Genomic DNA, 22,424 nt, shown 5'->3' on the forward strand with positions numbered 1-22,424 from the left:
TAGACTAAAAGTAGAAACATCTCGAGTTCTCTGTCAAAGAGAATATGAAAAGACTGAAAAGTAAAGTGGGCGATGACGACATCCACCGAGCGTTGATCTCTCAATACACTCTTTAATGCCTGCTGAAAAAGGGGAAAGAGGAGAGCAGATGCGCTGACTTCGACGTCGACTTCTTCACAGATGCAGACGGGGCGAATGCGCGCGATCCGTCGTCTTTCGACGCGTGCGAGATGCGGTCGATCGAGCAAGACGAAGTCCGAGCTGGAGATTCGATATCAGTCTGTCGCATTCTCCATGAATTTGGAGATGGAAAAGGGTTCAAGTCTTGCAGTCTTTGACTGTTTCCTCTTGTCGATCCCGAAGAAAAGCTCGGCTCGACAAAGTGCACCTTTTGGCGAATCTGAGTCTGTGACTGGGGAGCAGGATGACCATCCGAATCGACCGCTGAGAAGTGTGCAAGCGCCGGTGAGTGCTCACGCTGAGCTGTAAGAGGCTCTGTGTTGGCGAGACATAGAGGTGGTGGACGAGGCTTACGCTTCGTTTGTCTCCGTCTTGTTGGCCACTCCCTGTCCTCTTCTCGGAATCCTTGTGCTGACGGACTCGCGGACGCAAATGACTCGCTACATTCAGATATGCCTGATAATGCTCTTTGCTCTCGGATGGCGCTGCGAAAGACTTCATCAAGGATTGTCGTGACCCCTTGACTTGTCTGGCGCATGTTGCTCATCACTTCTGACGGTAGCAACCTCTGTCTCTGTGTCTCGGCGTGCAGACGTTCTTTGAGCGCAATTTGCTTCTGCAGCTCTTTTTCGTGTTCCTTTTGATACCTCTGTCTCATCTCCGTGAGCTCGTCCAAGCTTGACTCATCCTTTAGCTCCGCATCATCGGTGGGAAAACTGAGAATAAGGGATCGGATCGCGTCGGGGACGACTGGTAGAGAATTCTCGTCAATCTCGTCCCACCCTACGGGCAGCCCTTTTCGCTCTCTTCTCCTGGGCATGTCTTCTTCTCTTCTGGTGCTCTTGTCGGTGCCAATATCATCTACCAGAATACTCTCGCTCGTTCCCCTTTGCTTTCGGGTACTGTTCTCGTGCAGTCTTCGAGACCTATTCGGCGTCGAGCCTACGTTGAGGATGAATCTGTTGCCGGTGACTACTCTTGGGCGACTCTTCTTTTTGAACAGGGCTGCAGAGTTTGGTGACGCAGCGGCATCCATGGGTGTCTCAAGCTCGGCATCTAGCTGAGCATGTCCTAGCACCGACGTCCAAAGGTCCTGTGTAAGTATGCACCGCTAGCGTCAGCAAAACCCAAAAACCGAGACCTTCGGTCGATCGTACTCACGAATCTAGCTTGGCCGTCGTAGGTGGTCGGCCTTCGATCGGGTCTTACGGCCGCTGTGATAAATTTTCTAACTGAAGCGGTCAGACTCCTTGCCGTCGACGTCGAAGAAACCAAGCTGGGCGCCTCGGCAGAAGCGATGGAGCTTGTCCGCTCCCGTGAGGTTGGTACGGACTGCATACCTCTATTGCCCGAGGAGGCGAGGAAGTCGAACGAAGGCGTGCTTGCTGCGCTCCTCGCAAAAGAGTTGTGCCGCTGTGTCTTGGGCGTTCGTGGTGATGAAGAAGGCACAGGTGAAGAAAATTTAGGTACGAAGTGAGGTTGGGTTGAATGAGGGGGCCATGAATCTTGTATGACTTCCATGACGGAGAGGGTGCGACTGTCGTGTTGGCGGTGGTTTGTTACAATCCCCCCACAGCTGTTATTCTCCATCGAGGAAGCCAGTTCAAACGCCCGCGAAAGAGCATTTCCTCGATTCTCGGTCGTCAAAGGGCTGGAGTTAGATAAATTGAGGTTTGGAGGAGAGAGTTTGGTCTTGAGTACATTGTCGATGCTTGGTGCCGGCTTTTGCATTCGAAGTTGGCCTCCAAACTCATGTTTTTGTGCCGACACTAAGAGGGAAGAAGCTCCTCTTGATGTGGGTTCCGGTGCCAAAGAGTGTGAAACCTGCGTTAAATCATCAATGAAAGCAGCATCATAATCGACACCAGGCGAGCGCATCTGAAGGAGGCCATCATCGAGCGAAATTCTTTTCGAACCTGGAACATCGCCGCTGCCTGCATTTGCCGGGGTATGGTGTCTATTCGGCGAGATGAGTTTGCAGAGGCTGTCGGTCGAAGATCTCGAAGAATCAGGGCTGATCGGAAACTCGCATGTCGCATCTTCAGCGTAGACTTTGAGCATTTCGCTGAAGCAGCGAATGTGAGCGCGCGCTCTTCGATTTACGCTGCTTTGAGTGCCATGAGAAACCCTTGTTCTTTCCCCAAGTTGGTCGATCTCGTTCAGTATAAAAGCTTCTCCAAGCGTAGAGGGTCCGCCAACCTCGCCAATCGCGACGAGCGATTTCCGGTATAGTTCGTCATTCTCCCAATTATTCTTAAGTCTTGCCCGAAGCTCAATTGGACCGCGGTCTTCTGGATCCAAGACAAAATCACCAAGCTTGAAAGGCTTGCCCTGACAGATGTCCTGCTCTTCGACGTTATCGACAACGGCCTCGTCTGGCTCTCCGTCTTCTGTCTGATGCCCGTCGGAGCTCTCATCGAGGTCGAAAGGCGGTCCATCTCTCAGACGACAGAGCTGCTCCATCGTTGGAGGCTTACTACCGTCCCACACTAGTAGCACGACAGGATGTGAATGCCTCGACAAGCTCGAAATAAGGTCTTGAACCAGGGTCTGCTGGGCGTTCGGAGGCTCTTGTTGCGGATACTGGTTCCTCACATCGGTAGTGTCTTGGAGCTTCCAAGGCTCGAGCTTGGTGAAGTCGGGATATGTAGACGAACCCATCGAGGCTGTTTCATGCAGCTCTCCAGTGGCGAGAAAGAGGCTTTCCGACGCTGCTACAGATCTCGTGCGTGCGATGACCTTGTCAATGGCGCTCAACAGTTGTGCGTAAGTGAGCTTCTGCGTCTCTTCCTCATCAAATACAATTTGGTGCTTTCCTCCTTGCCAACTAGGCAGCAAAGAGAGGATCAGTCTGAAGCATCAGGAAGAAGGGTTGGGTTCTGCTCACCGAAGGTCAAATCGTAATCTTTGTTTGCCACCTCCTGCTGAATTACAAGAAGGCGACAACGTCTCTTCGCTCCCCTCTTTCTTTATTGTCGCCAGTAATGTTTCATCAGCACATGTCGACGAAGTAGCGAGATCTGTCTGGTGCCACAAGATTTCGCTAGAAGCCCTAGCCGACTCGAGCTGCCCAGCTGCCAAGGACGGGCTTGTTTGTGCACCTCCAAGGCTCTGTCTCGTAGCATCCTCGATCAACAAATCGTCATGAGGTTCAACAGGGCTACGTGTATGGTAGAGCTGAATGACGGAGTCGAGACCATTTTCGCTGTCCGTTGCGTGCCCACTACTCATCGATGAGCTCGCCGAAGCGGGCTGGTTGAGGAGCCAGTTGCATCCGTCGAAGACCACGTTGTCGCTAAATGTGCTTCCAATCGCGCTTCCATCGATGGTGGAACTCTGACCCACATTGCGACCTTGCAATTCGCTTTGCTGGCGTCGGAATCGACTTATGTTAGCACCTGCGTAGCTTGTTGACGGAGATGAGAGAGGGACCGAGCACGATGGGGAGGAAGAGGAAGAAGAGAAAGTGCTGTCAAGCACCGAAGATTGCCGTGCTTCCTGGTCTTGAAGAACCTTTACTGCCAAAGGAGAGAGACGAGGCTGGCGAGTAGGAGAGCGAGGTCGGAGGTATTGAGTCTGTTGCTCTTCAGAAAAGCCAAAATGACTTGCCAGAGAATTTCTGACGGAGCCTGTCGCCCTTTCCCTAGGCGAGGCAGAAGCTCTCAGCCTCGCCGACCAGCGGCAATTCTCTGGGCGACGACGCGTACCCTGGTCGGGCAGACTTTTCGGGGCATAGAGAGGGTGGCGCTGTTGCGGTTGTAGTGGCGTTCTCGGGCTACGACGCATTTCTTTGTTCTCGGCATCGACCACTGCGTCCACTTTATGGCAATGATTCATGTCATCCGTCTGTTCGCCTTCCGGAATCGGTGTGCGCTGACGCAGCGAGCTTCGAATTACAGTGTTGGGATTGCTGATCTGGATCGTGATGGACTCGCCGCTGATCCTGTTGCCCGCGAGCATTCTCCTTGCACGTATCGAGAGCTTTTTTGTCAGAACCCCTCTTGATGCGTACTGCTCTGTCAAGGTCGACGTTGCTTCCGAATTTAGCGTCTTTGGCATCGTCATGTCCTCAGCAGAAGTCCTGAGAGGGGCATGAATGCAGAAATCGGCGCCTTCCATGCTATCTCCCCTACCCTCTCGCTTGATCGCTCGGTCGCTGCCTGTTTCGAGAGGCGCCGGGGCGTCACCGTAATGTTCGACTTCGAAATCACGATCAGTGACTGGGCTTGTTGCTTCTGGACTTGCTGGCACAGACGTTGGGGCTGAGCGATGGTGGGCTCGGCGAAAAAGATCTGGGCAGCAGGCGTTGGCGTCGTCGTCGTCGAAAGAATCTTGGTCAAAACGACCAATACTTGTCGCCATCTGACCTCTTTAGTACACTGCGCTCTGGGCTAAGACCGGTGTCCCACTGCTGAGTTCGGAGAACGAAAGAAGGAAAAAAGATACGTCCTGTATGGGGGGAAGGTGACGGGGAAGGGTTTTCTCGTGGTGAGGCTGAAGATGAGGCGCAAGGGAAAAAAAAGGGGAGGAGAAAAGAGGGACATTCGCGGGAGAAGCGGGGTCCAGGGTTGCTTCGTCGATAAGCTGCTCGTGGCGGTGTAATTGACACCAACGCAACGGAGATGCTTTCGCCTCATCGCCGCAAAAGCGCAACCGGAAAGGCTGTCCCAAAGGCACCAAGGAGCCGGAAAATTATTCTCTCAGCCAACGAGGGGGTCAGTGCAGGAGGAGCGGGGACCGGTTTATTTTTTTCGGTCCGCTATTGCTACGGACGGAATTGCAATCTGCGGCGCAGTGACTCATCGCGCTTTGGGAGAGCTGCCGACGGCCATCGCCCTAGACGAGTTGCAAGGTCAATTTCCCAAGTCCTGTCAAACATCGTCAAGCCGCCACCCGGGCAGGCAGGCCTTGTTTCTGTTCCTGAAGGCCGACTTGCGCCGCTGGAGGAGAAGAGCAAAAGGGGGTCCAATTGACACGGCCTGTGAGCGGATTCTGAGATTCACGGCTTTGGGCGACCGAGGAGCAGGGGGACTGTTCACAACTCGGTGAAGGGAGAAACCCCTTCCCACGCGCACCCCGCTCGTCTCCATCTACCGTGAAACCATGAGAGTCGGCGCCCTTCCAAATGGCAATGTATTGACGTAAAAATACAGATGATAATATATGATCAGGGTGGCTCTATGTCATGTCCTTTTGAGCCTCGACTCCAGCAGTCGTACCAGACTGATGTCAGTGTCGCCGCGCGCTTGCTCCTGTACCTCTAGCGGTGCGCTCGCTTGGGCCCCCTCCCTGCACCGCGCCATCTCCTCATGCATTGCGGCAAAGTCGCTTAGCACCTCGACCAGTCTCTCTCTGACTGTTTCCCACGTGCAATCAAGGCCCTCCTGCAAGGCAGCTTTTGCGATCTCGACGCCTTCCTTGTCTCCTTCCTTGCCCTCTTCCGTTGCGTCCAGAACCAATGAGAGAGAGACTGCGAGGCAGCCGGACAAGAAACCCGATTGAGCGCTCTCGTGCGAACGAACTCGCTCTCTCTCAAACAGCTGTCCAAGTAGGCTCATGGCCATCACCTTCCCTTTGCCAAGACCATCGTGGAGATCTGTCCTCTTCAGCTGCAAGCGTCGAAAGCATGGCCGGACATTGGCAGGAGATGATTCGAGAATGTTTGTCAAGAGGCCGAGAGAGAAAGCCATGATGTCGGAGCGCAGCTCTGCAGTGGCTACGACGGCGGGCCCGTGCTCCAAAGAGGCCGCAAGGATGAGCGATGCGACACGGGCAAGAGCGTCGCTCGTCTTGGCAAACGTCTCGCTCCACCGCTTGTCGATTTGCGTCAGGTTGACGCACAGACGTAGCAACGACACGAGGGACCCTCCGGCTTGCTCTTGCGCCTTTGAGAAGAAGTCATTGTAAAGTGTCGAGAGCATTGCTGTCCATTGTCCTGCCCAACGCTTCAGCTCGGCCTCCTCGATGGTGGATGAAGTCTCTCGTGACGAAGCGCAAAAGACGAGATCGACCAGTTGGGCCGAAAGAGCGACAGATACGTAGTCGGGGCAAGCATCGTCTGTGCAATCGGCATGTGACGCCAGGCCCGACTCGACGACAATCTCGAAAATCGAGCGACGATAATTGTTATACATCGCGAATTTTTGGAGTATGCCTTGTCCAACGTTTGTGCTCGTTCGAGGAAGCTGTGAAAGAGAGCACAGGATGCCCAAGACCAAGCGGCGTAAAGAGGCAGGTCGATCCACTGTCGAAGGCGCCAGTCCAGATTGCTTGATGATCTCGTCGAGTGCGTCTTCGGTAGCCGTTTCTTGGCGTTGAGCTCGGGCTGAAGCTCTTTTGTCTGCGTTCTGTCGCCCCTCTTTGACGTCTGCCGAAAGAGATTGTAGAAGATGCGCCAAGACTTCGAATAAGCCAATGCCAGCAGCTTCCATCAGGGCTTCAGCACAAGCTCGATGCGCCGAGAGTTTTGCAAGGATGACTGCGCCTGCCAAATCCAAGTGTCTATCCAAGTCTTTACCCACGCCTGCTTGATTTAAAAGTGACCAAAGATGATTGGTGAGCCCGCATACATCGAGCATGCCGATAAATGACAGCTGCGAAGGCAGCCGCGCGCTGTTGCCCTCGCCGTCTTTCTTACCGTGTTCCTTGTGCGACCCAGCGTCCGAGCTTCCTTCGTCTCCGTCTTCCTCCCCGTCTCCAGCGGCGTCGATGCAATGTCGGGCGAGGTCCAGAGCACTGGCGACCCGAGTGTCCAGAGACTGGCCCGGCACCAGTCCACCCGTGAGGTACTCGAACTCCTCCCGAAAGCGACGGAGCTCTCCAGCTGTACGCAGCGACGTGACGTTGCAGACCTTTTCGCTTTCCTGCTCCTGTGTAGACCGTTGCAATGTGAGACCCCTTCATTTAGAAGCGAACGACGCAGAAGGGTGCTCACCTCATCAGATCCATCGTCCTCGACGTCGCCCCAGCGTCGTCTCATCTCTGCGTACGACTTGTGCTGTGATTCTCCCAAGCAATCGAGCATACCTGCCTCCCTGCCGTCACCGAGACCTTCATGGTTGGGCTGTCCTTGCTCTGGGGAAAGAGCCGTTTCAGACACCATGCCTGCGTTCAATACTGCTAGAAAGCTGCGCTCCTTTCCATATGTTCGGCGCGCATGTGCCACGGTGGGAGCGAGGACGCCGAGGACCGGCTGAGATTCGCTCTGGAAAGACGATTGTGAGCTTGGCTCGGCGACCTCCTGCATCTTTCTTCCTTGCTCTTCTACCGTGTCTTCATCCTGGTCGTGACACATCGTAGCTTCTGCTTTGACTCTTCTTGCCGCCATTCGAGCAGCGAGGCCTGTATGCGGGCGATGAAACACTTGTGCTCCGCGGGAGAGTACCTGACCTTGCCTAGATTCGTCGCCGTCTTCGGAGCTGTGCTCCTCCTCACGCTCACCCACCGGCAAGGCTGTGGCTCCATATGGCTTGCGCTGGCGAGTCTTGGACGAGCTGGTCGGGCTGAAGATGCGATTCAGCTCTCGAGCGATGGAGATCTTGCGCGGCGACGCGGGCGAAGCCTTGCGCTTCAACGTCCGCGGCGTTCGGGACGCTGAAGAGTGCGACGAGCTTGTCGGTGTCAATGGCACCTGAACTCGCCTACTACCATCAGCTGAAGCAGCTGTCGTAGGACTGGCAATCGAAGCGATTGGACTCAGGGAGGATGAGTCGGAGAGGTGGGGGGTATCTTGCCAAGCATTCGGGGGTGTCGACGGCCGAGAAGCCAGCTCTTCCATGGTTCTTTCGGGAAGCCTAATGTCCCTGCTTGCTTTTGCATCAGCTTTTGAGGAATGCTGCGCGGCTTGTACTTTGTTCTTGCTACGGCCTGATCTTGATAGTGATGGCTTCTTAGCTGCCCCTTTCTCGACCGATGCAGGGCGCGGCTGGCCGTCATCGCCGTCATCGTCGCTGAAGAAGTCGGTCAAAGACGAGATGTGGCAGGGCCCCACTTTCGCCCCTGTTCTCCTCCCATAGGTTGCCCCGCGTGCTGCCATGTCAAGCAGCCCTTCTTAAGAAGGGGTCGCTCTCTTCTCGAAGGAAGCAGGTCGTCATCAAGAAGGCGGGGGAGAGACTTCCCTGGACTGTCAAACACGTGATGCGCGCCGCTCCTTGGCGGGGGCGCCGCGACGCGTTTTTTCTAAAACAAGACCAACACCGACGACTGACGGACGAGCTGCAACGACGGCGTGGAGAGGACAACTCTGACCCCTTCTTCAGCATGGCCGACTCCTCGTCTCTCCCGGACATGCGTTTGTACGAGTCGCGGAAGGAATCGTTCATCCTGAGCGGCGCTGGTACGAACGCAGATGGGGCACCGGTACAGCCGGGACGGCGCAAGGCCTCCAACAACAAGGCGTCGGCAGCAGCAGCACCAGCTCCCTTGCAATGGCCCCACCCCATCGCATGCTCTGCCGCAGCGACATCGGCAAAGTCTCAGAAGGCTTTGTACCCTACACCTTCCGAGCTCGCTCGTCTAGGCGCCTTTTATGAACCCCTGGGCGCTGAGGAAGCCGATCGCTGCACAATCTGGCCTGAGGGCATCAGTGTCTCGGGTTGGACTGCAGGCGAGAGTGCTCTTGACCGGCTCCGGAGCGTGGATCCGAGCGTGTGCTGGGTCAGGATCGAAGATAGCCGCGCAAGTGGCGCCAGCACAGAAACGCTCGACGAGGAACAAGGGCAGGCACGATGGCACGAGTGGCCGGCTTCACAGGGCCACCTCTTGCCAACGAGCAACGAAATGTACCAGGCTCGGCACATGACTTTTGGTGGACTGTGGAAGTATGATGGCAAGAAAGGGTGGAAGCCAACAAGTGCAAAGGTGGGTTCCTTAGTTCATCCGAAAGACGAGAAAGCTAGAGTTGACACCTCCCTTCCGAGCAGCTTGCAAAAGCAGGCTTTCACTACACTCCCTCCCTGGACGAGGATGACAATGTGACGTGTGTTTACTGTGGGGTGTCGCTTGGGGGCTGGGAGAAGGCCGATGACCCGACGTGAGTACTGTCTCTCTCCTCTCAGTAGCACCCTGGCTCAGTCAATCTGCATTTCCTATCCCAGTCAGGAGCACAATCGACGAAGGCCAGATTGTGCCTTTTTCAACTGCCGACTGGCCTCGTCTACCGCAGGAGCCGACGAAGTAGGCATGACTGCATCGAGCAGCTCTTCCAGCGTCAAGGCGCAGGCGGCGAAGCGGGGAAAGAAAGGCAAGGCAAATGCTGTCGAGGAAGCAGCCGTAGTCGACGAGGGCGGCGCGACGGCAGCTGCCAAACGGAGAGCAGTGTCCACGCGCGCCAACGGACGAGCAAAGAAGGCAGAAGATGAGGTGGAAGAGGGCGGCGTGGCTGGTGACGAGGTCGAGGAGAGCGAGGAAAAGGCAAAGAAGGCGAACATCAAGCCAAAGAGAGCGGCGAGAACAGTGTCGAGGAAAGTTGAGTCGGCGGAAGCGACGATGATTGACCACGAAGCGCCCAAGACACGGGCGGGTAGGAGCGGAAGATCCAAGAAGAAGGGCGCTGATGAGGCCGAAGCCGCTACGGAAGAGGAAGAAGAGACGGGCGACGAAGAGGCGCAGCCAGGGTCCGAAGAGGTCCGTCAACAGAAAGGTCTTACCAAGACGAAAGGTGGCCGCGGGAGGAAGGCCTCCAACGACGAGCAACAAGGGGAGACATCTGAGAAGGAGAACGACGAGCCTGAGGCATCGATTGAGAAAGAAGAGACCAAGAAGAAGGGGAAGAAGCAGCCAGCAACAGCGGCTCCGATTGCATCGCCCTCGGTCGAACAGACACCCAAGCCGCGAAATGACGCGGCATCTTTTGGAGGGGAGATCAAGGCGGCGACGAAGAAGAATCGCAAAGGCGACACCTCGTCGTCATCGGCGCTTGCAGATGCGGCAGGGAAGCTCAACCTCTCGTCGTCGGACAGCGCGCACACTTCCACGTCAGCACTGTCATCGATGAATGCGTCGAAGAATCACAATCACAGCTCCGACACCACGCCACAGCTATTGGCCTCTGTCTCGTCGGCTGACGATGTCGAGATGGGAGATAGCAACGCGGTCGACAAAGCAGCGATGGAGGAGGACGCAGAGGAAGAGGAAGCGGAAGAGCAGCAGGGAACAATTAAGCCCCTTGCCGAGCTAACAAACCTATCCGAGGCGGAGCTGGCCATGACGGTGGAAGAATGGATGAAACAGGAGGTGGAAAAGGCGTGCGAGGAGCTGAGGATCAAGGGCATGCGGCAGATCGAGCACCTTCGCGAGAGCGCGGACAGGGACCGGAGGAGAATAGAGGGCATCCTCCGGGGCGGCTAGTGGCTCTTTTTGCCCTCGCTTTCTCCTTTTTTTTTTTTTTCTTTCTTTCTCTACCTCCTACGCCTTCCCTCTGTACATTATACATTCCCTTGTATACCTCTTCTCGTCTTTGTTTCTGCAAGCCAACCAGTAATCATACATACATGCTCCCCGCCAGCTCTGCAATATTCTTACGGTCCCTCTGCCTGCGCTCGTCGAGAAACGTCGTCAGTGTCCTCTCTTTTTTGGACTCGACTTCGATGGGCAAGTCTGTGCCTGGCCACTTTTTGAGCTGCCTCGACACAGTCTCGGCCAGGTGCGCCTCGATGGGCTCGGCATGGGCTTGAATCGCCGACGAAGGGTGCTGCGCAGCAAAGTGCGGGTGCGGCCGCGGCTTGGACGTCGGGAGCAGGAGCGCCATCGACGGGAGCGCCGTGGTAGACGCAGAGGCAGCCGTGAGCAGCGCGGCAGCGAGGCCCGTGATGAAGTTTGGCGCCTCGTAGCGCCTCAGCGCTGGGTCGGTGTCGTGCTCGGACGAGGCGAGGTAGCGGACTGGGTCGTCCTGGGGCCGCGCGTCCTTGGAGAGATAGAGCTGGGGCGTGTATTCGTCGATGACGACGAGACTATCCTCTCTTTTATCAGCATAATGAGATTAAATGAGGCGGAAGTAAGGGGGCAATACGTACCTCGATGGGGAGAGGGCGTCCAGAAGAGCGGCAGCGACGAACGGAAACGAGGCGAGCTTCGACGAGAGCGCATGAGAGGGCCGAAGCAGGACCAGCGTGGCAGCAGCAGTGACGTGGACCGAAGCCTCCTGCTCTCCGTCGACGAGGACCGAGCCGGACTCGGAGAGGGAAGGACAGGTCAAGGCGAGGAGAGACTCGCCCGTTTCGCCCACAGCGACGATCAGGGGAGCCTGCTTCTTTGAAAGGCCGAGAACCTGAATCTTTGGCTCGACGAAGACCTTGCTGCGCGTCCGTTCTGGCCCCGCTTGCCCCTGCTCCCCTTCCCCCTCCGACAGCTCCGAGTCAGACTCGAGGTCATGCCTCGGCGGCGGTGCGTCTCTCGCGAGCGGATCAAATTCCATCGTCGCCGTCCTCGTCGTCGTCGTCAAAGTAGTCCAGCTCGAGAGAAAAGTCCGTGCGAGGTGGGTTTCGTCCTATCGGTCGCGTTCTTCTCAACTTTTTCCACCGCTTTTACACGTGTGTGCGCGAATGAGTGAGTGAGTGGGCCACACCTTAGAAGTGCATCACCACACTCGTCTTGTCGCCCGCCTTGTGCTCTCGCGTCAGCGTCCAAAGATGAGCGCGCTGCGCAGCAAGGAGCGGCAGCGCAAGCGAGCCTGGCTCCGATTGATCGGAGCTTTCCCCTTGGGACCGGGCATCGATGATGGCGGCGGCAGCAGTGCATCGTCTGGGCCCTCGCCGCCTCGTCCCCCACTGTCGGTTCAGGCCATCGACGCCAGCTTGGGCGCAATCACGACAGACGACGTCTGGGTCTGTACGGCTGTGCTGGATGCGGTGGAGAGCTTTTCGTCGCCACTGGCAGACTCTGACAATGGGACGCTGAGACACCTGCTCGATGTCGGGATAGCGGCGTCTGCAAGGTCTCTGACACCGGACAGCGAAAGCGAGGGGCGATCGCTTCGAAGAGCCCTCGTCAGACGATCACGTATGCTCGATGTCTGGGAGAGAATGCAGCGACGGCGAGCGACAGGACAGGCCACCTCGAGCAAGACCTTGCAGGCGCCGGAAGGAGAAGAGGAAGACGATCCTTGGGCCGATGAGGCGGAGGTTGCAGCGTTACCGGGGATGGAAGAGCACGCCGCAAGCAACACCACGTCAGACGCCCTAGCATTCATCAACAAAAATCCCTTGCGGCTGGCTGTCGAGCTGGCAGTGCGGTTCGAACCTGAGAAGCTTGACGACTTCCTCGGGGCTGCCGAGGGCACGAGCCTATATGCGGGGGTGGCGAGGTGCAGGCTTGACCTCGTCCGCCTCCTTCTCGTCAGCGGGGCGACGGCAGGGAGAGACTTGAGCGCACTCAAAGACACCGACGTCCTACTGCGCTGCCAAGATGATCAGGAGGCGGGTCGGTGGGTCGAAACGAGTCAGGACCATGGCGACGCTGATGTAGGGCCGGATACGGAAGGGAGGGAGCTCGCTGGGTCGCTTCAAGAGCTGGAAGACGGACAGAGATTGAGCCGCGAAGAGCTCGAGACTTTCTACGAGGGAGTGGTGCGAAGCATCGAAGAAGAGACCGGGTCCATCGCAGCAGCTATCCAAGTCACCTCTCTCGCGCCAGCCCTCGGACTGTCGAGCTCCGAGATCGTGGCGATGAAGGAAGACCTCGAGTCGATGCAGAAGTATGTCGATGCAACCTCTGGACAGTCCACCGTCTCAACATCACCGTGGACCCTGAGCCAATTCAGCAAGACAAGAGAAGAGGCCGCGCTGGACTCCGCTGCTTGCACCCGCATGGCCTCGCAGTTCATTCGGTCATCTGGCAGCAGCCAGGAAGCAGCTGCAGCAGTGAAGTCCGGCGTCGTGCCCTTCTTGGACGGTATTGTCCGCAGACAAGCAGCACCGAATCGCACTCCGGAAGAGCTTGTCCAGGTGGGCGTCACAGAATCGTTCGTCGCCCTCCTCCTCCATCTGGCCAGCCATTCGTTCACCCCGAGCAAGGTTGATGGCCTGACTCTTACTCGGTGGCTTCTTGAGGCTCGTGATGGCGACCTTGGACTGTCGTTGAGCAGACACGAGCGGGCAAAGGTGGCAATGGCCAGTGTTCTTGGGCAGCAGGGAGCAAACGCTAGAGTGTTTGACGAGATCGGAAGGATTCTGGCCACTTCGTCCCTCTCATCATCTCAAACAACTTCATCGCCTCCACCAAGGACTCTCTTCGACGTCGCCGGACCAGTGCTGGCGACTTCGTCAGCGGTGTCGTCGAAATGCGATCCAGCAACGGTGTACCCCTTCTTATCGAGCGTTGACGAGAACGCCCTGTCCTACTACGTGGGACGACTCGTGAGGCATCTCGAGGCCGCCAGAGTCTTTCTCCGATGGACAGACTCTGCCTCGCCGACTAGCCTGGCTTGGTTCACACAGGCCGACTCGAAGAGGGAAGAACAGATGAAAGGGGTCACGAAGCTTGCGAGAACGTTCAGCAGGTCGCAGCAGCGGACAGGCAACGATTGGAGCCAGCTTTGGGGTGAACTCAGAGGGCTGGTGGGACACGGACAGGCCTTGGAACTCATCGATGTGCAGAAGGTCGACGAGATTATTCTTGAGGCAATCTTGCGGACTGGAGGTGAGAAAGGAGCGATGCTATGCTCCGAAAGCTGTCCAGAGACTGACTTATGTTGCATTATAGACCTGTCTCTCTATCGCACCATGCACTCGACATCGTCGCTCTCCACAGCAGAGAAAGACGAACTGATTCTGGCGGCGTCTCGCGAGCTGTACGACAACAGCACAAACCCAAATCTGCACACGGGAAGCATGAAGACGGCCTACGACGTCCTCGGTCTCGGCTCGGCCGACTCGGATTTGCTCAAGCGGGAGAGAGCGTTCATCGAGGCCACTTCGCGCTTCTGCTCCTTCCGAGTGAGCTCGAAGCTGCACCCCTCGGTCCCGCTTGCGCCCATTGAGATCCGTCTAGAAAGCAATCGTCTGGATCTCCTGGCCAGGCTGCTGGCACAGAAGGAGGATGCATACAAGACGCCAGACTTGATTCTCGACCTGGCCAAGAAGTTGTGCAACGTGCCTTCGCCATCTTCAGCACCCGACGCGAGCAGAGAGTCGTCGCAGCAGAACTTGACGCCCAAGGCCATCATTGAAGTCAAGACGCTGGCCATGCTTGCCGATGCGGCCACTGCTGCAAGCGACTATGAGCGGGCGAACGCGCTATGCGAGAGGCTTGTCGCAAGCATTCTCGCGCTCAGGAAGCGTGCTCAGGCTGCGAGTGCGCACCACGCCAGGACAGCATCGCAGGGCGGCAATGGGATCGTCAGTGAAGACGAAAGGGTTAGCGAGAGCAGCGGCAGCGGCAGCGGCAGCGCACCAATCCCCATCGAAGAAGCCGAGGATATCGGCTGGAAGACGCTGCTCCAGGTGACAAAGGATCCATCGTGGGACAATGTCGCGCTTAAGCTCAAGCTCATGGGCCAGGTCTTGTCACTGTGCCCGCCTGAGAGGCTGGAGCAGCTGCTGCAGACTTGGAGGAAACTTGATCAGGAATACTCAGACCTCGTCGAAAGGGATCCCGCGGCTGCGCAGAAGATGCTGCTTCAACAGAGCGGCTCAGTCGAGCAAGGGGCGGATGGCAAGGGTGGCTTTATGGTGGGCAACGCTGCGGCAGGTATCCTGGGACTAGGCGCATCAGCAGCGGCCGCTGCTGCCGCGGCCGCAGGTGGCAACCTCCCATCGGGCATCATGGAGGGTGCCACGTCGCCTTTCAGCGCTCTCTTTGCCAGCGCGGGCTTGCGTTCGAACAGTTCCAAGTCTGCGCTAAATCGGGACTCCAAACCTTCCCAAGCTGCCGGCCAACAGCAGCAGCAACCCCAGCAGCGAGAGTATGGCCGGGCGGCTCAGCTCTTTGATGGATTGGGGGGCGACGAGAGGGGCACCCGAACAACGAGCGGCGGTGGCCTCTACCTGGACCCAGCGGAGAGAGCGGCACGTGCAGCGCGCAACTTTTTCGGCACCTTTTCCACATCATCGTCGCCTTCCTCGTCGACACCACCAACGCAACGGCAAGGCCACGAGCAGGAGCCTGGAGGCGAGGGTGGCGGAGGCTTCAGCCTGAGCAGAGGCGTTGGATGGTTGATTGGAGAAAACGATGAGAGAGCGAGGAGATGATGTAAATTACACAAAAACAAGGACAATAGGGGAGTTTTTCTCTATCTTCCTTGTAATAGCAGGGAGAGCAACAGCACCCTTGTGACGTTGGATTGGACCAGCCTTCCGGTCATCAGAGGTATCTGCGGTTGCTGGCCGGTTGAAACCGAGAGGGAATGTTCGTTCTGTACAGGTCGTGGTAGTCAGTGCTGCTGCCGTCGTCGCCACCTAGCATCGGCGCCTGCGAGCTTGCCGCGCTGCCTTGGTTCAGCTTGTGGGATGAAACTGGCAGCGCTTTCTCGTAGCCCCTTGTCATCCGCGCCTCAGCCGGCTGTGGGTCTTCAACAAAGTTTGCCGTGAAGATGAATGGCAAGATGGTAAAGACTGCGAGAACGAGGGCCAAGCTGCCTCCCAGAAGACCAGTGGCGAGGACCTTGTTTCCATGTGTTGCGTAGGCCTTCACCTTGGGAACAGGCTCCTTTGTCGTGTTGTGCTTCTTATCGCCCGGGTTCGACGGGATGATGTCTGGGTTTCGCACGTTGTAGTCGTTTGCAAAGAGCCAGTTCAATGACGAGTTGGCGGACATCATGGCAAAGTCTTGATGCGAGGTGTTTGCCTGGGTGGGCCGCCAAGGTAAGCAACACGATCTAAAAGGCAAAGAGAAGAGTCGGAGCAGAGGTGACTCACGATGAAGTCGACGGTGTGGGCTGCGGGGAATGTTCCGTTGTTGACGACACCGAGGTGTAGCATGAACTGCGAGCCGCGGTCCAAGTGGTTGCCTCCCTGATCTCTGGCCTCGCAATGCGTGTCACCTGCTCCATTGTCGCTGAGTGAAAAATGAATCGATCAGCATGAGAAGGACAAAGAACTTCTTCAATCGAGATGGAGAAAGCGCGACTCACAGCAGACCAAGCGCATAGTGGATCTTGCGCGCGAGGAAGCGATTCACGACGGCCTGTTTGTCGGCCAGGACATCCTTTCTTGCGTACTTGACAATCTTTGTCTGGTTCCCGCCCAGGCCGTAGTGCCAATTGTCGTACGTCGTCGAGCACGAGTCATTATGGTATGGTCTGTCGGAGCTGAGCCAAGCCCAGGAGCCCGGGTTGCCAACCCAGTACTGTAGGTGACATGAAAGAGGTGAGCAAAGGGGTGCGGGAATAATGAAAGGAGGGCAGGGAGCGCACCTGCATGTTGTTGTCGTAGGCTTTCTGTTTCTTCAAGAGCGCATACCGCTGTGCTGCTTGACCACCCATTGAGTGGCCGGCGATGACGACCTGGTTGAGGTTGGGGAAGTAGTCCTTGTTGAACAGCCAGTCTGTGAAATTGTCGACAACCTCGTATGTGGACAGGGTGCGGTTGTGCGGTGGTGCCAATTTCGGGTTTCGAGAGTTTCCGCCAGCCTCCCACTGGGAGCCGTGCCAGTAAAGCTCGTTGGCCTGTACACTGCCGTTTGCCTTGTCGATGTCATTCAGCCAGGCGGGAGCGACAATGAGCACGCTGCCGTTGGCCACCCCCCACTGGATTGTCGGACTGTAGTAGACCACGTTAAGGGCGTTGTTGTACAGGGCCGCATACTTCCACGAATCACGCGGTTTGCCCGGCCAGGTGATGACGGCACGCTTGATTGACTGAGGGTTGTAGTTGGATGTCACGTAAAAGGGCATGACAAGGCCCGGAAGCACCTCCCAGGTCCTGTTGAGATCGAAGCCGTCCTGTTGCGGAAGGGCCTCCCACCCGCCCTGAGCGGACACATTCGTGCTAGCCCCTTGGACAAAGGGCGCGAACTCATTTCCAGGCAACTGCGCCTCGTTGGAATCGCCCTGCACCGTCTGGAGGCCAGTGTCCGTCACTCCGGTATTCTGTTGAGAAGGGCTGTCAGCAACCTGCTCTCTGACTCATTCCGTAGCCAACCTACATTGTTTGCCAGGTAGGGAATCGTCTGGACGTCTTTTGCGGCCTGGAGTGGATTCGTGCCCATCTCGGCAATGATTGTGTTTTCGTCGGCGATGTACGTCGCATTGTCCTGACGGGGAAAGAGGGCAGCGACGCGATTCGCGTGTGATTGAGAGCGCCGGAGGGCAAAGCGAGACGTAGCAAGGTCGTTGCCCGGGGTAGAGGACAGCGCAGTACCCGCACAGGCGAGCGCACACAGGAGCAGGGACGTCGGCCGCATCTCTCACACTCTCTGATCTTTGTGCGTCTAGCGAGGTGGATGATGGAGCAGGAGAGGAAGGTGTCTTCTCTCTGACGATTTCCTCACCACCTCATCATTTTTCATTTGTCTCCATTCAGCAGTACCCCCTAGCCTCGGAACCTGGGCTGTCTGCCACGGTATGTTTGGACCAGGACTACTCTCCTGCCCTTCCCTGCTCACGCTAGCCCTGACTTGACACTCCGTCAAAGGCTGCTCCTTCCCGTGCATTACGAGCCGGCCTCATGTATTCCGCCGCATTAACCTGACGCTCAAGCAGGCCAGTGCTATATATAAATATTGCAAAAGAGGCCTGGTGCCTGGGACGGCACACGAAGCCCCTAGCTTGCTACGAGCCGCCGGTTGTCAAACTAGGGCATTGATAGTAGCCTACGGAATATCATGAACATTCCGTGGGTTGCTCTGTTGAATAGAAAAGTCGGCAGATCAGAAATTCAAACGGAGGGGTATTTCCAAATCCATGGGGATGCGTTTCGCTTTGCTCTATGTTGTTGTGGCTTTCTTTTGTAGTGCGCGTGCCGGCGCTTCGGCAACACTGCATGCGCGGAATCGAAGGCGGAGCACCTTTTGCTCTCTGACGAGCGAAGGCGACCTCGCTCGCGTGGTTCACCGTTTCAACGTAAGCAGCGCCGGCGGTGACATCAAACGTCCTTCTTCGTGTTTCAACTTGCGATTCCGCGGTCGACGCCCAGGGCATGAGGTGCAACGTAGATGGGTGTGTTTCTAAGGAGACCGTGGGAACGGGATTCCTCCGGACGACGGAACTTGATTCGCTTCTGCCCTGGTCCCCGGCTCATTTCACACCAGCACCGTGTTCCTGAGAGACAAGACACCCTCTATCGCGGTAAAGTCGCATGGTCTTCCCACGGCGAAGTCTTGAAAGTCCCCCACTCTCTCACGACGAGGAGCTTTTCTCCAGCTTCTCCGCTCGAATGACAAGTCTTACCGACGAATCAGAGGAAGGAGGGAGGCCGCTTGTTGAATAGGAGAAAATAATTGTGTAGCAGCGCACAAAGAGCTCTTGGCACGGTGAATGTGAGGTCAAAGGTATAAGAGAGCTCATTTTTTGGTGTCGTCCGTGTGCCTCGCTCGCTAAGGGCAGGAGCAAGCATAATTCTTCGACAATGGCGGTCTTCCACACCCTCTTTTTACTTCTCTCCCTCTTCGCGACGCTAGCGACCGTGACGTCTCTTGAACGTCCTAGTTCCCTGGCCGTAACTCGACCGCAAGATTTGCGAAGGAAGCACCCACTCGTCGGGGGCGGTGCCGCGGGTGCTGGTAATGTGGGTCACCGCACAGCACCCAATCTGAAGGTGTATAATCATCAGATCGTCGATACCAGCACGGGAAAGCCGTACATCATGCTTGGTGTCTCGCAAAGCGGGCCCGAGTATGCTTGTATCAAGATGTCGGTGCCCATGGGGGGTGCCGATACGATGCCCATGAGTGCGAGCACGATCTACATGCTCAAGAATAAGTGGGGAGTCAATGTGGGTCCCAATTTGTTGCCCTTTGAAGTGCTTGTGATAGTCGCTCAAAGTGTGCGGACCTTCAATATCCTCAGACCGTACGCATCCCCATGAACGAAGCATGCCTCCTCGACCTCGACAATGGTCCTCCCCAAGCGCGTGGCGACGCCTATCTCAATTACATTGCTACGTACGTCGACATGCTCATTGCAAATGGCATTACACCTATCCTCGACCTTCACTGGACCGTGGGGAAAGCAAGCGACACGTCTACGACCGACCAGGTGAGTCTCATTCGGGTCTCTGAGTTGCTTGTACTACTTGCTGATGCTGGTCGTGCACCTCAGCAAGACTTTGCCAATGTTGGACACTCGCTCGAGTTCTGGAAAAGGGTAGCGAAGCGCTTTGTCAATTACAGAAACGTCGTGTTCGAGCTTTTCAACGAGCCGAAACCTAAGGCGAGCGTCAAAATGTGGTGGTGCCTGCAGTACGGCTGGAATGCCAAATTCTGCGATTACAACCCTGGCTACCAGGTGGCGGGCATGCAGGATATGATCAATGTCGTTAGAAGTATGAAGTTCAAAGGCCTGCTCCTCTGCGCCGGTCTAGATTTTGCAAACGATATCAGGGATTGGGCGAAATACAAGCTTAAGGACGACAAGGAAAACAACTTGGCTATCTCGGTACACGTTTACGTGAGTCGTTCCTCGCCCCTTTCAACTCTTACATCCTTCTCTGAGCGCTCACTGACTATTATGTCGCCTCGACCTCCTCATTCTTATCAGGACTTCAAAGAAATCTGTAAGGGCGTCGAGTGCATCAAAGACATCCTAGTTCCAATTGCACGCTTTCACCCAATCGTGACGACGGAGCTGGGGAGCTCAAGCACTAACCCGACATACTTGTACAATTTCATGTATGACTTTATGAAACAAGCGTACGAAGCCAACATCGGCACTATTGGATGGTCGCTCAATCATCGTCGCCCGGGGGATCCGCAACTGCTTGACAACACCCAGGGAAAGCCATCGCCAGCGGGATATGGGCTCATTGATTTCATCAAATACGCGCGTGGACTAAAGGTGACTTCCACCCACAGGGGGGGTAGCCATCGTGCTCTTACGGCCCCAGTATCCAGCCCGCTGAACAAGGGAGTCAACAACGTCGAGGAGCTCCAACAGTAATCTCTCGACCAAGCGCAAGCCTTTTCTGCGCGGTAGTACGCTTCCTCAGTTCACGACACTCTTCTGTCATCTTAAGTTCAGATTCTTCTCTGATTCGGCCCCATCCTCCTAACCGTCGACCCCTTTCCAACCTGACTCAGCTAGATCCTCTTCCTGGTCGAAGAAATAATACTTTTTAGATGATTTGTTGTCAATGATCTAGCCGAACTTGATGGTAGCGTGGGATGTGGACCATCGCAGGTCACGACTAGACCGACCACGCAATCTGTGGCCTCTTTTACACATTGTTCTCTCCCCAGACCTTCGCAGCGACCCGTCGGCACAAGTCAAGCTTCTTGAACTGCTCCTCGGCGGTTCTGCAATGTCGTCAAGACCAATGTCAGCTCAGCTCTTAACATGAGAATTAAAGGCAAGGTATACTCACAGATCGTTGCCGTGGACAGTCGAGCTGAAGCCACATTGAGGAGAGATGGCAAGCTGGTCTTTGCCTTTGGGAACAACCTTGCTCGCCTCCTGTATCCTCTCGACAAGCTTTTCCTCGTCCTCGAGCTGAGGCGTCTTGGACGAGACGAGGCCCAAGACCACCGTCTTTGTCTCTGGCAGGTGGCGTAGCGCCGAGAAGTCCTGACCCGACCGCTCTGGGTTCTCCCACTCGAGGAAATAGGCATCGACGTTGAGTTCGCCAAATAGGGCCGACGCGATGGGCTCGTAGCCCTCAGAGGAGCCCATAGCAAAGTACTGGAAACGGCGGAGCCTCGTCAGTATGTCGGCTTCCACAATGAAAAGAACGTCATAGATGCGGTACCCACTTGCGACTTGAAGTTGCCCTTGCAGAGATGGATGGCCAGCGTCATGTCCTTTGGCGCGCTGCTGATGGCCGCATTGATGAGGCGCACATACTGCTGTGGCAGCTTGGCCAGATCTTCGCCGCGGGCCTCGGCGTCGGACCGCATCTTTGGGTCAGTCAGGTAGGCGAGGCTGTTCGAGACAAAGTGCATTCAGTGGCTGTGCAAATACTCCGAGAAGTGTGAGGCAGCTCACTTTGTATCGTCGAGCTGTAGGTATCGACAGCCAGCGGCGTAGAGCGCGTTGACCTCCTGCACGTAGCATTGCGCTAGGTCGGCGAAGAAGTCATCGAGATTGGGATAGGCCTGCTCGGAAATGGCCTTGCGACCTCCTCGGAAATGAAGCATGGTGGGCGAAGGAATGGTGATCTTGATTGCATGGTGCTGGTCGGCCGCTGATGGAGAGCAGATCTCAGCATCAGGTGTGTTGGCGATTCACTCAAATACTGCGACACTCACGAACGATGGACTTGAGATAGTTGAAGTTGTCGACCTCAATCGGCTTCGAGTGCCGGAGCTTGGACGTGACGGCCAACGTGGGCGGCACATTGCCCTGCTGCTGCTCGAGCGCTGTTGGGAGTGAGGAGATGGACCATCAGCTCATGCTGTACGCAAGCGTCAGACAGCATCGGCCAAACTCACTGTTCTTTTGGATATCTACACCCTCGAGATGCTTGAGAAAGTCTGTGCGAGCGAGGCATCATTAGAATGGCCAGCAAAGAGGGAGGGAGGCGATAGTGAATGGGAGGACGCACCGATGTGAAAGTACTGCCGGCGGAACTCGCCGTCGGACAGATCGCGGACCTTCCAGTGAAGGCAGTCCTTGATGTGCTTTGCGATCTCTTCGTCTTCGACGGCGCGCAGGGCAGCAGCGTCGAGCTTGCCCTCCCCAAATTGAGCACGAGCCTCGTGGACCCGTCGAGGGCGGAGGAAGGAGCCGACGTGCTCGTGACGAAACGGTGGGCTGCTTGCCAATTTGGTGGGCGCAGAGCCCGTGGGCAGCGTGGCAGTTGATGACATGGTTGGCCGGTGATGGTGATGGTGGGGGTGGTGTTGGCAGAAAGAGGTGAAGTCCGGTCCAATCCCCTCCGACAGCCTCGGCTGAGGAGCCGTGGCCAGAAGAAAACCGACGACGGAGAGAGAAAGTGTGGGTCTTCCTCTCGCACGACAGGCCCTGCCCTCCACTGTCTGTGCGTTCTCGTACGAAAGGCAGCCAGGGCTACCACGCGCCAACTTGAGGCTTTTTTCTTTTCTATTTTACGAGGAACAGAATGACATGACAGACTGCTTGGACTACTTATCCAGATCAACGCGTCCCACATGCGTGCATGGATTCGACCGGCCCGCTTTCAACCCCTCCGTGAGCCGGC

The 22,424-nt window shown here is 56.4% G+C and overlaps 8 protein-coding genes across 8 annotated transcripts; 3 read left to right on the plus strand and 5 right to left on the minus strand.

Moving 5' to 3' along the window:
- Positions 1-275: 275 nt before the first annotated feature.
- Positions 276-4,354, minus strand: FA10DRAFT_292383 (hypothetical protein; the record flags this gene model as incomplete). Its single annotated transcript, XM_025524395.1, has 8 exons — positions 4,078-4,354; positions 3,888-3,989; positions 3,068-3,549; positions 2,097-3,007; positions 1,521-1,565; positions 1,342-1,394; positions 535-1,273; positions 276-406 (listed from the first exon to the last, which is right to left on the minus strand). Exons 1-8 carry the CDS (start codon positions 4,297-4,299, stop codon positions 276-278), a joined length of 2,685 nt encoding a protein of 894 aa, XP_025378692.1. The 5' UTR covers positions 4,300-4,354.
- A 936-nt stretch (positions 4,355-5,290) lies between these two features.
- FA10DRAFT_265351 (hypothetical protein) lies at positions 5,291-8,262 on the minus strand. The gene is made up of 2 exons (XM_025521023.1): positions 7,115-8,262; positions 5,291-7,049 (listed from the first exon to the last, which is right to left on the minus strand). Exons 1-2 carry the CDS (start codon positions 7,955-7,957, stop codon positions 5,364-5,366), a joined length of 2,529 nt encoding a protein of 842 aa, XP_025378693.1. The 5' UTR covers positions 7,958-8,262; the 3' UTR covers positions 5,291-5,363.
- Positions 8,263-8,421: 159 nt separating this feature from the next.
- Positions 8,422-10,575, plus strand: FA10DRAFT_278306 (BIR-domain-containing protein). The gene is made up of 3 exons (XM_025523448.1): positions 8,422-9,039; positions 9,102-9,211; positions 9,276-10,575. The coding sequence occupies exons 1-3, from the start codon at positions 8,440-8,442 to the stop codon at positions 10,525-10,527; spliced, it is 1,962 nt and encodes a 653-aa protein (XP_025378694.1). The 5' UTR covers positions 8,422-8,439; the 3' UTR covers positions 10,528-10,575.
- Positions 10,576-10,594: 19 nt separating this feature from the next.
- FA10DRAFT_265353 (hypothetical protein) lies at positions 10,595-11,649 on the minus strand. Its single transcript, XM_025521024.1, has 2 exons — positions 11,193-11,649; positions 10,595-11,129 (listed from the first exon to the last, which is right to left on the minus strand). The coding sequence occupies exons 1-2, from the start codon at positions 11,591-11,593 to the stop codon at positions 10,661-10,663; spliced, it is 870 nt and encodes a 289-aa protein (XP_025378695.1). The 5' UTR covers positions 11,594-11,649; the 3' UTR covers positions 10,595-10,660.
- Positions 11,650-11,749: 100 nt separating this feature from the next.
- FA10DRAFT_265354 (hypothetical protein) lies at positions 11,750-15,700 on the plus strand. Its single transcript, XM_025521025.1, has 2 exons — positions 11,750-13,815; positions 13,879-15,700. The coding sequence occupies exons 1-2, from the start codon at positions 11,808-11,810 to the stop codon at positions 15,363-15,365; spliced, it is 3,495 nt and encodes a 1,164-aa protein (XP_025378696.1). The 5' UTR covers positions 11,750-11,807; the 3' UTR covers positions 15,366-15,700.
- Positions 15,478-17,517, minus strand: FA10DRAFT_292385 (hypothetical protein; the record flags this gene model as incomplete). The annotated part of the gene is made up of 5 exons (XM_025524396.1): positions 15,478-15,960; positions 16,032-16,170; positions 16,247-16,461; positions 16,529-17,203; positions 17,260-17,517. The coding sequence occupies 5 exons, from the start codon at positions 17,515-17,517 to the stop codon at positions 15,478-15,480; spliced, it is 1,770 nt and encodes a 589-aa protein (XP_025378697.1).
- Positions 17,518-18,680: 1,163 nt separating this feature from the next.
- Positions 18,681-20,209, plus strand: FA10DRAFT_284432 (glycoside hydrolase; the record flags this gene model as incomplete). Its single annotated transcript, XM_025523918.1, has 4 exons — positions 18,681-19,046; positions 19,121-19,309; positions 19,373-19,720; positions 19,811-20,209. 4 exons carry the CDS (start codon positions 18,681-18,683, stop codon positions 20,207-20,209), a joined length of 1,302 nt encoding a protein of 433 aa, XP_025378698.1.
- Positions 20,166-22,276, minus strand: FA10DRAFT_249718 (UROD/MetE-like protein). Its single transcript, XM_025519543.1, has 7 exons — positions 21,810-22,276; positions 21,697-21,738; positions 21,514-21,624; positions 21,251-21,449; positions 21,019-21,187; positions 20,634-20,947; positions 20,166-20,565 (listed from the first exon to the last, which is right to left on the minus strand). The coding sequence occupies exons 1-7, from the start codon at positions 22,072-22,074 to the stop codon at positions 20,487-20,489; spliced, it is 1,179 nt and encodes a 392-aa protein (XP_025378699.1). The 5' UTR covers positions 22,075-22,276; the 3' UTR covers positions 20,166-20,486.
- Positions 22,277-22,424: the final 148 nt, after the last annotated feature.

The sequence above is a fragment of the Acaromyces ingoldii genome, assembly GCF_003144295.1.
Source record: "Acaromyces ingoldii strain MCA 4198 unplaced genomic scaffold FA10scaffold_2, whole genome shotgun sequence".
Lineage (NCBI taxonomy): Eukaryota > Fungi > Basidiomycota > Exobasidiomycetes > Exobasidiales > Cryptobasidiaceae > Acaromyces > Acaromyces ingoldii.

What these genes read in the sequence shown, in the direction of transcription:
- FA10DRAFT_265351 (XM_025521023.1), bottom strand. Translation starts at nt 7,957, where the DNA reads ATGGAAGAGCTGGCTTCTCGGCCGTCGACACCCCCGAATGCTTGGCAA. An exon ending in AGGACGATGGATCTGATGAG is followed by an intron (nt 7,050 to 7,114) that starts GTGAGCACCCTT and finishes CGGTCTACACAG; the next exon opens with GAGCAGGAAAGCGAAAAGGT.
- FA10DRAFT_278306 (XM_025523448.1), top strand. Translation starts at nt 8,440, where the DNA reads ATGGCCGACTCCTCGTCTCTCCCGGACATGCGTTTGTACGAGTCGCGG. An exon ending in GGAAGCCAACAAGTGCAAAG is followed by an intron (nt 9,040 to 9,101) that starts GTGGGTTCCTTA and finishes CCTTCCGAGCAG; the next exon opens with CTTGCAAAAGCAGGCTTTCA. An exon ending in GAGAAGGCCGATGACCCGAC is followed by an intron (nt 9,212 to 9,275) that starts GTGAGTACTGTC and finishes TTCCTATCCCAG; the next exon opens with TCAGGAGCACAATCGACGAA.
- FA10DRAFT_265353 (XM_025521024.1), bottom strand. Translation starts at nt 11,593, where the DNA reads ATGGAATTTGATCCGCTCGCGAGAGACGCACCGCCGCCGAGGCATGAC. An exon ending in GACGCCCTCTCCCCATCGAG is followed by an intron (nt 11,130 to 11,192) that starts GTACGTATTGCC and finishes AAGAGAGGATAG; the next exon opens with TCTCGTCGTCATCGACGAAT.
- FA10DRAFT_265354 (XM_025521025.1), top strand. Translation starts at nt 11,808, where the DNA reads ATGAGCGCGCTGCGCAGCAAGGAGCGGCAGCGCAAGCGAGCCTGGCTC. An exon ending in GGCAATCTTGCGGACTGGAG is followed by an intron (nt 13,816 to 13,878) that starts GTGAGAAAGGAG and finishes GTTGCATTATAG; the next exon opens with ACCTGTCTCTCTATCGCACC.
- FA10DRAFT_249718 (XM_025519543.1), bottom strand. Translation starts at nt 22,074, where the DNA reads ATGTCATCAACTGCCACGCTGCCCACGGGCTCTGCGCCCACCAAATTG. An exon ending in CCGGCAGTACTTTCACATCG is followed by an intron (nt 21,739 to 21,809) that starts GTGCGTCCTCCC and finishes TCGCTCGCACAG; the next exon opens with ACTTTCTCAAGCATCTCGAG. An exon ending in TGTAGATATCCAAAAGAACA is followed by an intron (nt 21,625 to 21,696) that starts GTGAGTTTGGCC and finishes CACTCCCAACAG; the next exon opens with CGCTCGAGCAGCAGCAGGGC.